The 16,726-nt window shown below is 38.1% G+C and overlaps 1 protein-coding gene and 1 non-coding gene across 11 annotated transcripts in view; one reads left to right on the top strand and one right to left on the bottom strand.

The window, feature by feature from the left end:
- Nucleotides 1–16,726, top strand: part of SYCP1 (synaptonemal complex protein 1) — a 151,611-nt gene that overhangs the window by 43,287 nt on the left and 91,598 nt on the right. For all 10 annotated transcript variants that reach the window (XM_045166061.1, XM_044944511.2, XM_025288044.2 and 7 more), the window contains 2 exons: nucleotides 2–69; nucleotides 6,355–6,416. In XM_045166061.1, the coding sequence (XP_045021996.1) occupies nucleotides 2–69; nucleotides 6,355–6,416 (130 nt within the window). The remainder of the gene's footprint in view (nucleotide 1; nucleotides 70–6,354; nucleotides 6,417–16,726) is intronic.
- On the bottom strand, nucleotides 4,067–4,173 carry LOC112585841. Its single transcript, XR_003110419.1, has one exon. It is a non-coding gene; the product is annotated as a U6 spliceosomal RNA (small nuclear RNA).

Here is a 16,726-nt window from a genome sequence, read left to right as displayed (position 1 = left end):
GCTTGGAAAAAAGTGAAGATGAATTGAAAGTACTTACCATGAAACTTCAGAAGAAATCAAGTGAACTGGGTAAGTTTTAGAGAATAACATATGTACCTGATAATATTAGCCAATTTTAAAACCATCAACATTATTTCAGAATAAAATATAGTTTCTCCTCTGTCATTTACCAATAGTGATTATTTGATAACTATTAATTTGATTTTTGAAAGAGAAATTTAAATCTTAAGACTTATTCAGATTCATTATGCAGCTCATAAATATCAAGAATTATAAGGAGCCTAAGAGATATTTTTGTAGTTTTTTTCTTATTTTAGGATCCAGGGATCTTAATAATTCTTAGTGGGAAATGTCTATTACATTTTAATTGAATTTTGAAGGTTCATTGAGTAGTCATGTTGGATTATGAACTATTTACAGGAAACTGTGCCCCTGTTTTATCACATGGTATTGTTAATATTCAATTTTCATGGCCAAAAGTGAGAAATTTGTAGTTGTTTTGTGAATTTATGACCATTTAATTAGCTAATTCTAAAAACCCTATATTTCATATTTACAAAGCTTCATATCTACAATTGTGGAGAATTGGAAACATACATAAACATCTTTTTTCCCAGTTTGGGTAAAAACAATTATTTTTGTAAATTAAAATAAATCATGGATTGACAATTGTTTTTCTAGAAATCTCTATAACTTTCTGTAATCTTTATTATTAACTTTGAATATATTTGGTGCCTTTCTTTCATGGTTTTGCTTTTCTTCACTAATTGTTGATTCTTGATTACTCATCTAAGTGTTTGAGAATCCGTATTTACTCACGTGTTTGTTACAGTCTGATTCTTTTGATTGTGGGAAGAGATGGGAGGTTCTGTAAGGAAGGGTGGGCTTTGTATTAAATAACTTGTCTTTTGGTTATAGAGGGAGCTTCTTGGTGGCTCAAATGGTAAAGAATCTGCCTGTAATGCAGGAGACCCAGGTTTGATCCCTGAGTTGGGAAGATCCTCTGGAGAAGAGAATGGCTACCAACTCCAGTATTCTTGCCTGGAGAATTCCATGGACAGACGAGCCTGGTGGGCTATAGTTCATGGAGTTGCAAAGAGTTGGAGATGACTGAGTGACTAGCACTTTGGTTATAGGGAATGCTAATGTTGCTTAGAGTTTACGAGCTATTAGGCGTAGTATCATGTCCCTTTGGCTCTAATTCTCAGAATGCTTGATTTAACCTGAGGTGGACTGTGTGGCTGGGCATGTGGATACCTGGTATAGTTGTTCACATAGCCTGATTGAATTAATATGGGTTATCCCCCTTCACTCCCCAAGGTTCTTCAACATTTGAGTTTGTTAATATTAGACTGCCTAGTATTGTTAATTTATATTATATATATATATATATATATATATTTTCTTGATCAGTGAAGAAATAACTCAAGAAAGAATGAAGGGATGGAGCCAAAGCAAAAACAATACCCAGTTATGGATGTGACTGGTGATAGAAGCAAGGTCCGATGCTGTAAAGAGCAATATTGCGTAGGAACCTGGAATGTCAGGTCCATGAATCAAGGCAAATTGGAAGTGGTCAAACAAGGGATGGCAAGAGTGAACGTCGATATTCTAGGAATCAGCGAACTAAAATGGACTGGAATGGGTGAATTTAACTTACCAATTTAACTCACCATGATTTATTTTAATTTACAAAAATAATTGTTTTTACCCAAACTGGGAAAAAAGATGTTTATATATGTTTCCAATTCTCCATTGGAAACCATTATAACTACTACTGTGGGCAGGAATCCCTTAGAAGAAATGGAGTAGCCATCATGGTCAACAAAAGAGTCTGAAATGCAGTACTTGGATGCAATCTCAAAAACGACAGAATGATCTCCGTTCGTTTCCAAGGCAAACCATTCAATATCACAGTAATCCAAGTCTATGCCCCAAGCAGTAACGCTGAAGAAGCTGAAGTTGAACGGTTCTATGAAGACCTACGGGACCTTTTAGAACTAACACGCCCAAAAGATGTCCTTTTCATTATAGGGGACTGGAATGCAAAAGTAGGAAGTCAAGAAACACCTGGAGTAACAGGCAAATTTGGCCTTGGAATATGGAATGAAGCAGGGCAAAGGCTAATAGAGTTCTGCCAAGAGAACACACTGGTCATAGCAAACACCTTCTTCCAACGACACAAGAGAAGACTCTACACATGGACATCACCAGATGGTCAACACCGAAATCAGATTGATTATATTCTTTGCAGCCAAAGATGGAAAAGCTCTATACAGTCAACAAAAACAAGACCAGGAGCTGACTGTGGCTCAGATCATGAACTCCTTATTGCCAAATTCAGACTTAAATTGAAGAAAGTAGGGAAAACCACTAGACCATTCAGGTATGACCTAAATCAAATCCCTTATGATTATACAGTGGAAGTGAGAAATAGATTTAAGGGACTAGTTCTGATAGATAGAGTGCCTGATGAACTATGGACGGAGGTTCGTGACATTGTACAGGAGACAGGGATCAAGACCATCCCCATGGGAAAGAAATGCAAAAAAGCAAAATGGCTGTCTGGGGAGGCCTTACAAATAGCTGTGAAAAGAAGAGAAGCAAAAAGCAAAGGAGAAAAGGAAAGATATAAACATCTGAATGCAGAGTTCCAAAGAATAGCAAGGAGAGATAAGAAAGCCTTCCTCAGCAGTCAATGCAAAGAAATAGAGGAAAACAACAGAATGGGAAAGACTAGAGATCTCTTCAAGAAAATTAGAGATAACAAGGGAATATTTTATGTGAAGATGGGCTTGATAAAGGACAGAAATGGTATGGACCTAACAGAAGCAGAAGATATTAAGAAGAGGTGGCAGGAATACACAGAAGAACTATACAAAAAAGATCTTCACGACCCAGATAATCAGGGTGGTGTGATCACTCACCTAGAGCCAGACATCCTGGAATGTGAGGTCAAGTGGGCCTTAGAAAACATCACTACGAACAAAGTTAGTGGAGGTGATGGAATTCCAGTTGAGTTATTTCAAATCCTAAAAGATGATGCTGTGAAAGTGTTGCACTCAATATGCCAGCAAATTTGGAAAACTCAGCAGTGGCCACAGGACTGGAAAAGGTCAATTTTCATTCCAATCCCAAAAAAAGGCAATGCCAAAGAATGCTCAAACTACCGCACAGTTGCACTCATCTCACACTCTAGTAAAGTAATGCTCAAAATTCTCCAAGCCAGGCTTCAGCAATACGTGAACCTTGAACTTCCAGATGTTCTAGCTGGTTTTAGAAAAGGCAGAGGAACCAGAGATCAAATTGCCAACATCCGCTGAATCATCGAAAAAGCAAGAGAGTTCCAGAAAAACATCTATTTCTGCTTTATTGACTATGCCAAAGCTTTTGACTGTGTGGATCACAGAGGATGAGATGGCTGGATGGCATCACCGACTTAATGGACATGAGTTTGAGTGAACTCTGGGAGTTGGTGATGGACAGGGAGGCCTGGTGTGCTGCGATTCATGGGGTCGCAAAAAGTCGGACATGACTAAGCGTTGAACTGAACTGAACTGATTTTCTTTTCCACTTTTTATTTTGTATTGGTGTATAGCTGATTATTTCCCAACATATGTTGAATCCGCCTACAATGCAGGCAGTGCAATGCAATATTGAATCTGCCTGCAATGCAGGAGACCCTGGTTCAATCCCTGGTTTTGGAAGGTCCACTGGAGAAGGGCTAGGCTACCCACTCCAGTATTCTTAGACTTCCCTTGTGTCTCAGCTGTTAAAGCATCCTCTTACAATACAAGGGACCTGGTTTCGATCCCTGGGTTAGGATGATCCCCTGGAGAAGGGACAGGCTACCCACTCCAGTATACTCACTCCAGTATTCTGGCCTGAAGGATTCCATGGACTCTATAGTCCATAGGGTCACAAGGAGTCAGACACGACTGAGGGACTTTCACATAGCTGATTAACAATACTATGATAGTTTCAGGTGAAGAGCGAAGGGTTTCAGCAATATATATACATGTATCCATTCTCCCCTAATCCCCCTCCCGTCCAGGTTGCCACATAAAGAAATATGGAACGCTTCACAAATTTGCATATCATCCTTACTCCTTAGCCGTGCTAACCTTTCCTATGTCATTCTAACTTTGGTATACGTGCTGCTGAAGTGAGCACTATATATATAATTTATGGGATTGGAAGTGAGTGGACACATGCTTAGTCCACAATCATTGAGTTTTAAAAAATTAACCATTTTACCTAAAATGAATCTTTGTGGTTAAATAAGTTTTGCATATGACAGGTTTTTCTTTTAGACTCTATATTGGCATTTCATATTTTGTTGATTTTTCTTAGAGACTTTGGGCAGTTATTACAAGTTCCTTGTTTGTTTTTAATGTACAGAGTCTGGGAAATTTTCAGTCAATCTGTTATGTCTCCAGTAATTAATAACCCTTCAGAGTGAGAAAGGACAGTGTTTCAGGTATAATAAAATTTTAAGTGACAGCTAGTAGGCTGCAGTCCATGGGGTCGCGGAGAGTTGGACACGACTAAGCAACTTCCCTTTGACTTTTCACTTTCATGCATTGGAGAAGGAAATGGCAACCCACTCCAGTGTTCTTGCCTGGAGAATCCCAGGGATGCAGGTGCCTAGTATAGTAGGCTTCCGTCTATGGGGTCGCACAGAGTCGGACACAACTGAAGCGACTTAGCAACAGCAAGACATCATTTGGGAACTTTATAGATATTTTTTTAAATGTAAGAAAGAAAAAACAGGAGGTTTGAACTGGGAAGACTTTTTAATTCATTACCTTAATGCTGAATTCATGGAAATATAAAGGGAAAAGCATTCTGAATTTTTATTATTTATGGTGACAAGAAGGAAGGGTGTTGGTAAAGAAAAAAAGAGTAAGAGTTAAGGAAACAGAAAATCTTAAGACAGCCAGGTCTTGAAAATTGAAGGGAGACAAGTAGAGAGTGGCTAAGAGTGTCAAATGCTGAAAGCTCCACAATGATAAGGACTGAGAATTTCACCACAAAATGGGTGTTGGTGATCTTTGAGATCATAATTTATTAATGAAGGTGAGCTTTACTTTTGCATGGGATTAAGAAAGAAATGTAGATAGATAACAAATGGGAATTTGGCTACAAAACAAAACAAGAAATTTAACAATAGTATGAAAAAGACAGAAACGTCAATCATACTTTTTTATTTTGTATTCAAATAGGTATTTAGATAGGATATGGGGAAACTGAAGATTCTGCTACAGAGTCAATATATGTTGGTAATATAGCAACTGAAGTCTTACAGGAGATGGAAATGTTGAGATCCAGAACAGTGGTCAGAGTTAGCTTGAGAAAAGTGAATTAATTCTCCTTTTAAATTTGATTGAAAGGCCACATGTTTAGATAATAGTGAGTTGAAGGTACAGGCACGGGCTTTGTGACTTAGTTTGTTTAATGAACTTCGGGCTCATTTAATTGTAGAATTAGGAGAAGGCAATGGCAACCCACTCCAGTACTCTTGACTGGAAAATCCTATGGGTGCAGGAGCCAGGTAGGCTGCAGTCCATGGGGTCGTGAAGAGTTGGACACGACTGAGCGACTTCACTTTCACTTTTCACTTTCATGTATTAGAGAAGGAAATGGCAACCCACTCAAGTGTTCTTGCCTGGAGAATCCCAGGGACGGCGGAGCCTGGTGAACTGCCGTCTATGGGGTCTCACAGAGTTGGACACGACTGAAGTGACCTAGCAGTTGTGGAAGTAATTTTATGGAAATGGTACTACTAATATATGTCCATTATTATTTTGCATCTGATCCATTTGCACTTCCTCTATGCTTTACTGTGCTCCAACTGTATTATTTAATTAATTGATGCTTTTGAACTGTGGTGTTGGAGAAGAATCTTGAGAGTTCCTTGGACTGCAGGGAGATCCAACCAGTCAGTCCCTAAAGGAAATCAGTCCTGAATATTCATTGGAAGGACTGATGCTGAAGCTGAAACTCCAATACTTTGGCCACCTGATGCGAAGAACTGACTTATTGGAAAAGACCCTGATGCTAGGAAAGATTGAAGGCAGGAGGAGAAGGGGACGACAGAGGATGCCGACTCAATGGACATGAGTTTGAGTAAGCTCCAGGAGTTGGTGATGCACAGGGAAGCCTGGAGTGCTGCAGTTCTTGGGGTCGCAGAGTTGGACACAACTGAGCGACCAAAGTGAACTGACTTAATGGTATTAATTCATCTCTTTTGATTTTTCCTTTTCAAGTGCTATTCGTACTTCTTTTCTCTCCTTTCCTATTTTTTAAACCTACTGTTAACACATTTAAATTCTTTTGCTTTTTTTTTTTTAGAAGAGATGACCAAGCTTAAAAATAACAAAGAAGTAGAACTTGAAGAATTGAAAAAAATCTTGGTAAGTATATAGGTTGTCTTATTTCTATGTAGCAGTTATTTTTCAAAATAGTATTAAATCCAATGACTTAGACTCTCATAGAGTTTTATGGTAGCTTTTTCAGCTAAAATATTTTCTAAAATTATATTTGGTTTTAGCAAAGCCACATTTCTATCTCTATCAATTTTTATAGTACATTTTGATAACTGTCTTGGTGAAAGTATTTATATTATTTAAGAGTGTGTTGATAGTACCTTTAAGTGAGATCAAATGTGTATATTCTGTAGCTGATTGTAAATTTGGTATGCCTTTGTTACCTTTGAGACACAAAGCTGCAATTTTGAGAAAGATATATATGATATATATTCAGTACCTATGTTTAGTGTTCAGGTAGAATCATATTTATTTAATGAATTTCTTAGGATAAGGGCTTCATTGTGGTTTAATTGATTATAATGTGTAGATCATGGGTTGGTAAACTTTTTGTAAAGGACTAGATAGTAAATATTTTAGGCTTTGTGGCTATATAGAGAATGTTAATTTTCTCCTTCCCCTCCTTTTTTTCTTCTTTTATTTTTAACAATCTTATAAAAACATAGGAAACATTCTTTTTTTAATTTTTTAAATTTAATTAATTTATTTTAATTGGAGGCTAATTACTTTACAATATTGTATTGATTTTGCCATACATTGACATGAATCTGCCACGGGTGTACACGTGTTCCCCTTCCTGAAGCTCCCTCCCACCTCCCTCCCCATATCATCCCTCTGGGTCATCCCAGTACACCAGCCCCGAGCATCCTGTATCATGCATTGAACCTGGACTGGGGATTCGAGGAAAGATTCTTAATTCAAGGGCCTGCGAAAGAAGATTGTGGGCTGACTTTGTCTTGGAGGTTGTAGTTAGCCACCTTTGCTTATAGAAGACAATATTGTTTATGATTACAGATATTTGATTTTGGGTTTGACCTGTCACATCTCTACCTGATTTTGCAACTCCTAATTCTTCTATCTCTTGGGAAGCACTGTTTCCAAATGCTTATCCTTTCTTCAGCAAATTACTTTCATTATTTTTGCAAATAATATTTGCATTTCTTTCAAATTTGATAATATAAACTTATACTTCAAGTCTCAGCTTAAATATTAAATTTTTAGAAATCTTTCTTGACATTATTAACTAGTTTAGATCTCCATGTTGTTGTTTAGTTGCCAAGTTGTCCCTGACTCTTCACAACCCCAAGGACTACAGCATGCCAGGCTTCCCTGTCCCTCACCATCTCCTGGAGTTTGCCCAAGTTCATATCCATTGAATTAGTGATGCCATCCAACCATCTCATCCTCTATATTCCTCATCTCTTTCTGCTTTCAATCTTTCCCAGCATGAGTCTTTTCCAATGAGTCAGCTCTTTGAATCAGGTGGCCAAGTGTTAGAGCTTCAGCTTCACCATCAGTCCTTCCAATGAGTATTTCAATAAGTATAGCAGTCTGAATTTTTCCTTTTATAGCACTTACCACAAATGAAATTTATTTTGGTATAATTATTTACAGCTTTATTTGCCCTTTAGAGTCTTCTTTACGTAGTACAGTAGATGGTACATAGTAGGTGGTCAGCAGATCAAACAGTGGAATGCTCCAATAAGACCTAAGCACCCATGTCTTGGTTGCCCTGTAACCTCAGTACTTAGCACAGTGAATGACACTTTGTAAGCATTTTACAAATACTTTTACATTCCCACATGGACAAGGTTTGGTTTAGGGCTTTGTTCTATTTGAGCAGCTATAGACATAGTTTGGGGCTCCCCTGGTGGCTCAGTTGGTAAAGAATCTGTGTGCAATGCAGGAGACGCAGGTTCAGTTCCTGGGTGGGGAAGATCCCTTGGAGAAGGAAATGGCAACCTACTCCAGTATTCTTGCCTGGAGAATCCCCATGGACAGAGGAGTCTGGTGGGCTATAGTCCATGGGATTGCAAAGAGTTGGACCTGACTGAGCTCCTAATCTTGTTTTTGTTGACTGTATGGAGTTTCTCCGTCTTTGGCTGCAAAGAATTATAATCAGTCTGAATCTGGTGTTGACTATCTGGTGATGTCCATGTGTAGAGTTGTCTCTTGCATTTTTGGAAGAGGGTGTTTGCTATGACCAGTGCGTTCTCTTCGCAAAATTCTGTTAGCCTTTGCCCTGCTTCATTTTGTACTCCAAGGCCAAACTTGCCTGTTACTCCAGGTATCTCTCGACTTCCTACTTCTGCATTCCAGCCCCGTGTGATGAAAAGGATATCTTTTTTGGGTGTCAGTTCTAGAAGGATTTGTAGGTCTTCATAGAACTGATCAACTTCAGTTTCTTTGGCATCAGTGGTTGGGGCATAGACTTGAATTACTCTGATGTTGAATGGTTTGCCTTGAAAACAAACAGATCATTCTGTCATTTTTGAGATTGTACCAAATACTGCATTTCATACTCTTTTGTTGACTATAAGGTCTACTCCATTTCTTCTAATGGATTGTTGCCCACAGTAGTAGATATAATGGTCATCTGAATTAAATTCTCCCTTTCTTGTCTATTTTAGTTTACTGATTCCTAAGGTGTTGATGTTCACTCTTGCCATCTCCTGCTTGACCACATCCAGTTTACACTGATTCATGGGCCTAACATTCTAGGATATGATGCAATACTGCTCTTTACACTATTGGACTTGACTTTCATCACCAGACACATCCATAGCTGAATGTCATTTCCACTTTGGCCCAGCCACTTCATTCTTTCTGGAGTTATTAGTAATTGCCCTCTGCTCTAACCCAGTAGCACATTGGACACCTTCTGATCTGAGGGGGAGGGGCTTTTCTTCCTGTGTAGTATCTTTTTGCGTTTTCATACTGTCCATGGGGTTTTCTAGGCAAAAACACTGGAGCTGGTTGACATTTCTCTCCTCAGGGGATGACTTTTTTGTCAGAACTCTTTACTGTGGCCCATCTGTTTTGGGTCACCCTGCACAGCATGGCTCATAGCTCCTTTGAGTTATGGAAGCCCCTTCACCAAGACAAGGCTGTGATCATGAAATAATCACAGTTAAATTCAAACAGTCATTCAAAGGTAATAATACAATGGTGTCAAGGACAATAAAGGGTTAGTTCACAGTGTAATTAGATGTGAACAATTTAGGGGCTTCCCAAGTGACTCTCTGGTAAAGAATCTGTCTGCCAGTGCAGGAGGGCACAGGACACGTGGGTTCAATCTTGAGTCCAGAAGATCCCCTGGAGGAGGAAATGGCAACCCATTCCAGTATTCTTGCTTGGAAAATCCCATGGACAGAGAAGCCTGATAGATTCACAAAGAGTTGGACATGACTGAGTGACTGAGCACGAACTATTTCGAAAATTTAGGAGAGGCTTTTTTGAAAAAGTAAAGATAGAATTGAAATCCAGAGAAGGACAAGAAGTATTTATCAGGTATGGAGAAATTTTATATACAAAGATCCTTTGATAGGAAGGAGTACGGTGGATACAACATGGAATGAAAGGAAGAGTGTCTTGCAAAATGAGGCTACAGGGGTGTAGGAGCCTAGTAATTTATGGCGTTTTAAATCATATCAGCAGAATTTTTATTTATACTAATTGTAATGAGAAGCTGTAAAGAATTTTAGCAGAGAATGGCTTGGTCAGATTTGCATTTTGAAAGGCTCATTTGGTTTGCAGTACAGAGAACAGAGTATATTAAGATAGAACTGTTATAAATAGACAGACAGACATAGGATTCAGAGAAGAGAACTTAGGCTGGGAGATGGTGGTGGTAGTGAGGAATAAATGGATGGTTTTGAGAGATATTTAAGATTTAAACACTTTGGATTGATGTAGAGTTATAATACCATTTGTTGAAAAGACTCTTCTTTTTCTTTGTGTATGTATTTACTGTTTGTTTATTTTTGTCATACCAAGAGGCTTGTGGGGTCTTATTTTCCCAACCAGGGATTGAATCCATGTTCTTGGCAGTATGGAGTGCTAACCACTAGACTTCCAGGGAATTTCCAAGACTCTCCTTTTTGTGTTGAGTTTCTTTGCATGTTTATTAAAAAAATTGACTATATATGTGCAGGTCTATTCTGGGGCTATTTCTGTTTCATTGATTTTTGTGGTTTAGCCATTCACTAGTGTTTGGCTTACTGTAGCTTTTAATGGTGAGTCTTAGATTTGGGTAGTGTGATTTCTCCAGCTTTATTATTCTTTTGAATTTAATTTTTTTAGATGTAGTCTGATTACATTGAAACCGTTACTCTAAAGTCTGTCCTTGGAGCAAGTGCACACACATGTGCATAAGCACACACATGATTCTTACTACCTTATACACACGTACATCACCCTGAATGAATCCCTTTTATCTTGCCTTCTATCATTTTCCTTCTTTACTTCCCTTCTTCACCATCACCCTTCCATCAGACACTGCCTCAGCCTAGCTATTGCCACCCATTTCACCTGAATCCCATCCTTATTTCTCTTTTTCCCCAAGGCAGACTCCTTGGTTGTAGGGGTAAGGGGGAAATGACTCTGAAATTACCCTGTGTATATAAATTATATTTTAAAAATTGAATTGTGCTTTATTTTTATTCCAGTTTTCTTGAGATTTGTCACACAACAATATATGTTTCAGGGGTACAAAATAATGATTTGACTTACATACATCACAATACATTTACATCTATCATCTCAGACAAATACAGATTAAAGAGATATAAAACACATTTTCCTTGTGATGAAAACTCTCAAGATTTATTCTCTTAACAGCTCACATATATAACATATAGCAGTTTTAATTATATTGTACATTACATCCCTAATACTATTTATTTTGTAACTGAAAGTTTGTACCTTTTGACAGCTTCATCCAACCTATCATCCCCTCTTGTATCCCTCACTTCTGTTCAGTTCATTTCAGTCTCTCAGTCATGTCCGACTCTTTGCGACCCCATGAATCACAGCACACCAGGCCTCCCTGTCCATCACCATCTCCCAGAGTTCACTCAGACTCACGTCCATCGAGTCAGTGATGCCATCCAGCCATCTCATCCTCTGTCGTCCCCTTCTCCTCCTGCCCGCAATCCCTCCCAGCATCAGAGTCTTTTCCAATGAGTCAACTCTTCGCATGACATGGCCAAAGTACTGGAGTTCCAGCTTTAGCATCATTCCTTCCAAAGAAATCCCAGGGCTGATCTCCTTCAGAATGGACTGGTTGGATCTCCTTGCAGTCCAAGGGACTCTCAAGAGTCTTCTCCAACACCACAGTTCAAAACATTAATTCTTGAATGCTCAGCCTTCTTCACAGTCCACCTCTCACATCCATACATGACCACTGGAAAAACCATAGCCTTGACTAGATGGACCTTTGTTGGCAAAGTAATGTCTCTGCTTTTCAATAAGCTATCTAGGTTGGTCATAACTTTTCTTCCAAGGTGTAAGCGTCTTTTAATTTCATGGCTGCAGTCACCATCTGCAGTGATTTTGGAGCCCAAAAAATAAAGTCTGACACTGTTTCCACTGTTTCCCCAACTATTTGCCATGAAGTGATGGGACCAGATGCCATGATCTTCATTTTCTGAATGTTGAGCTTTAAGCCAACTTTTTCACTCTCCACTTTGACTTTCATCAAGAGGCCTTTTAGTTCCTCTTCACTTTCTGCCGTAAGGGTGGTGTCATCTGCATATCTGAGGTGATTGATATTTCTCCCAGCAATCTTTTTTTTTAATATAAATTTATTTATTTTAATTGGAGGTTAATTACTTTACAATATTGTATTGGTTCTGCCATACATCAACATGAATCTGCCACAGGTGTACACGTGTTCCCCATCCTGAACCCCTCTTCCTCCTCCCTCCCCATACCATCCCTCTGGGTCATCTCAGTGCACCAGCCCCAAGCATCCAGTATCATGCATTGAACCTGGACTGGCAATTTGTTTCATATATGATATTATACATGTTTCAATGCCATTCTCCCAAATCATCCCACCCTCTCCCTCTCCCACAGAGTCCAAAAGACTGTTCTATACATCTGTGTCTCTTTTGCTGTGTTGCATACAGGGTTATCATTACCATCTTTCTAAATTCCATATATTTGCGTTAGTATACTGTATTGGTGTTTTTCTTTCTGGGTTACTTCACTCTGTATAATAGGCTCCATTTTCATCCACCTCATTAGAACTGATTCAAATGTATTCTTTTTAATGGCTGAGTAATACTCCATTGTGTATATGTACCACGGCGTTCTTATCCATTCTTCTGCTGATGGACATCTAGGTTGCTTCCATGTCCTGGCTATTATAACCAGTGCTGCGATGAACATTGGGGTACACGTGTCTCTTTCCCTTCTGGTTTCCTCAGTGTGTATGCCCAGCAGTGGGCTTGCTGGGTCATATGGCAGTTCTATTTCCAGTTTTTTAAGGAATCTCCACACTGTTCTCCATACTGGCTGTACTAGTTTTCATTCCCACCAACAGTGTAAGAGGGTTCCCTTTTCTCCACATCCTCTCCAGCATTTATTGCTTGTAGACTTTTGGATCACAGCCATTCTGACTGGCGTGAAATGGTACCTCATTGTGGTTTTGATTTGCATTTCTCTGATAATGAGTGATGTTGAGCATCTTTTCTTGTGTTTGTTAGCCATCTGTATGTCTTCTTTGGAGAAATGTCTATTTAGTTCTTTGGCCCATTTTTGATTGGATCGTTTATTTTTCTGGAATTGAGCTGCAGGACTTGCTTGTATATTTTTGAGATTAGTTGTTTGTCAGTTGCTTCATTTGCTCTTATTTTCTCCCCTTCTGAAGGCTGTCTTTTAACCTTGCTTATAGTTTCTTTTGTTGTGCAGAAGCTTTTAATTTTAATTAGATCCCATTTGTTTATTTTTGCTTTTATTTCCAGTATTCTGGGAGGTGAGTCATAGAGGATCCTGCTGTGATGTATGTCGGAGAGTGTTTTGTCGGTCTCCTCTAAGAGTTTTATAGTTTCTGGTCTTTTGTTTAAATCTTTAATCCATTTTGAGTTTATTTTTGTGTATGGTGTTAGAAGTGTTCTAGTTTCATTCTTTTACAAGTGATTGACCAGTTTTCCCAGCACCACTTGTTAAAGAGATTGTCTTTTCTCCATTGTATATTCTTGCCTCCTTTGTCAAAGATAAGGTGTCCATAGGTGCGTGGGTTTATCTCTGGGCTTTCTATTTTGTTCCATTCACCTATATTTCTGTCTTTGTGCCAGTACCATACTGTCTTGATGACTGTGGCTTTGTAGTAGAGCCTGAAGTCAGGCAGGTTGATTCCTCCAGTTCCATTCTTCTTTCTCAAGATTGCTTTGGCTATTTGAGTTGTTATGTATTTCCATACAAATTGTGAAATTATTTGTTCTAGCTCTGTGAAGAATACTGTTGGTAGCTTGATAGGGATTGCATTGAATCTGTAGATTGCTTTGGGTAGTATACTCATTTTCACTATATTGATTCTTCCGATCCATGAACGTGGTATATTTCTCCATCTATTAGTGTCCTCTTTGATTTCTTTCATCAGTGTTTTACAGTTTTCTATATATAGGTCTTTAGTTTCTTTAGGTAGATATATTTCTAAGTATTTTATTCTTTTCATTGCAATGGTGAATGGAATTGTTTCCTTAATTTCTCTTTGTATTTTCTCATTATTAGTGTATAGGAATGCAAGGGATTTCTGTGTGTTGATTTTATATCCTGCAACTTTACTATATTCATTGATTAGCTCTAGTAATTTTCTGGTGGAGTCTTTAGGGTTTTCTATGTAGAGGATAATGTCATCTGCAAACAGTGAGACTTTTACTTCTTCTTCTCCAATTTGGATTCCTTTTATTTCTTTTTCTGCTCTGATTGCTGTGGCCAAAACTTCCAAAGCTATGTTGAATAGTAGTGGTGAGAGTGGGCACCCTTGTCTTGTTCCTGACTTTAGAGGAAATGCTTTCAGTTTGTCACCATCGAGGATAATGTTTGCTGTGGGTTTGTCATATATAGCTTTTATTATGTTGAGGTATGTTCCTTCTATTCCTGCTTTCTGGCGAGTTTAATCATAAATGGATCTTGAATTTTATCAAAGGCTTTCTCTGCATCTATTGAAATAATCATATGCCTTTTATTTTTCTATTTGTTAATGTGGTGTATTACATTGATTGATTTGCAGATATTGAAGAATCGTTGCATCCCTGGGATAAAGCCCACTTGGTCATGGTGTATGATCTTTTTAACGTGTTGTTGGATTCTGATTGCTGGATTTTATTAAGGATTTTTGTGTCTATGTTCATCAGTGATATTGGCCTGTAGTTTTCTTTTTTTGTGGCATCTTTGTCAGGTTTTGGTATTAGGGTGATGGTGGCCTCATAGAATGAGTTTGGAAGTTTACCTTCCTCTGCAATTTTCTGGAAGAGTTTGAGTAGGATAGGTGTCAGCTCTTCTCTAAATTTTTGGTAGAATTCAGCTGTGAAGCTGTCTGGACCTGGGCTTTTATTTGCTGGATGATTTCTGATTACAGTTTCAATTTCCGTGCTTGTGATGGGTCTGTTAAGATTTTCTATTTCTTCCTGGTTCAGTTTTGGAAAGTTGTACTTTTCTAAGAATTTGTCCATTTCTTCCACGTTGTCCATTTTATTGGCATATAATTGCTGATAGTAGTCTCTTATGATCCTTTGTATTTCTGTGTTGTCTGTTGTGATCTCTCCATTTTCATTTCTAATTTTATTGATTTGAGTTTTCTCCCTTTGTTTCTTGATGAGTCTGGCTAATGGTTTGTCAATTTTATTTATCCTTTCAAAGAACTAGCTTTTGGTTTTGTTTATTTTGGCTATGGTCTCCTTTGTTTCTTTTGCATTTATTTCTGCCCTAATTTTTAAGATTTCTTTCCTTCTACTAACCCTGGGGTTCTTCATTTCTTCCTTTTCTAGTTGCTTTAGGTGTAGAGTTAGGTTATTTGTTTGACTTTTTTCTTCTTTTTTGAGGTATGCCTGTATTGCTATGAACTTTCCCCTTAGCACTGCTTTTACAGTGTCCCATAGGTTTTGGGTGGTTGTGTTTTCATTTTCATTCGTTTCTATGCAAATTTTGATTTCTTTTTAAATTTCTTCTGTGATTTGTTGGTTATTCAGCAGCGTGTTGTTCAGTCTCCATATGTTGGAATTTTTAATATTTTTCTCCTGTAATTGAGATCTAATCTTACTGCATTGTGGTCAGAAAAGATGCTTGGAATGATTTCAGTTTTTTTGAATTTACCAAGGCTAGATTTATGGCCCAGGATATGATCTATCCTGGAGAAAGTTTCGTTTGCGCTTGAGAAAAAGATGAAATTCATTGTTTTTGGGTGAAATGTCCTATAGATATCAATTAGGTCTAACTGGTCTATTGTATCATTTAAAGTTTGTGTTTCTTTGTTAATTTTCTGTTTAGTTGATTTGTCCATAGGTGTGAGTGGGGTATTAAAGTCTCCCACTATTATTGTGTTCTTGTTAATTTCCCCTTTCATACTTGTTAGCATTTGTCTTACATATTGTGGTGCTCCTATGTTGGGTGCATATATATTTATAATTGTTATATCTTCTTCTTGGATTGATCGTTTGATCATTATGTAGTGTCCTCCTTTGTCTCTTTTCACAGCCTTTGTTTTAAAGTCTGTTTTATCTGATATGAGTATTGCTACTCCTGCTTTCTTTTGATCTCTATTTGCATGGAATATCTTTATCCAGCCCTTCACTTTCAGTCTGTATGTGTCCCCTGTTTTGAGGTGGGTCTCTTGTAGACAACATATGTAGGGGTCTTGTTTTTGTATCCATTCAGCCAGTCTTTGTCTTTTGGTTGGGGCATTCAACCCATTTACGTTTAAGGTAATTACTGATAAGTATGATCCCATTGCCATTTACTTTATTATTTTGGGTTCGAGCTTATACACCGTTTTTGTGTCTCCTGTCTAGAGAATATCCTTTAGCATTTGTTGGAGAGCTGGTTTGGTGGTGCTGAATTCTCTCAGCTTTTGCTTGTCTGTAAAGCTTTTGATTTCTCCTTCATATTTGAATGAGATCCTTGCTGGGTACAGTAATCTGGGCAGTAGGTTATTTTCTTTCATCACTTTAAGTATGTCTTGCCATTCCCTCCTGACCTGAAGAGTTTCTATTGAAAGATCAGCTGTTATCCTTATGGGAATCCCCTTGTGTGTTATTTGTTGTTTTTCCCTTGCTGCTTTTAATATTTGTTGTTTGTGTTTGATCTTTGTTAATTTGATTAATATGTGTCTTGGGATGTTTTGCCTTGGGTTTATCCTGTTTGGGACTCTCTGGGTTTCTTGGACTTGGGTG

This window comes from Bubalus bubalis, chromosome 6 (assembly GCF_019923935.1).
Source record: "Bubalus bubalis isolate 160015118507 breed Murrah chromosome 6, NDDB_SH_1, whole genome shotgun sequence".
Taxonomy (NCBI): Eukaryota; Metazoa; Chordata; class Mammalia; order Artiodactyla; family Bovidae; genus Bubalus; species Bubalus bubalis.
Note: the sequence above shows the minus strand (reverse complement) of the source record. Positions and strands in the feature narration are given on the sequence as shown.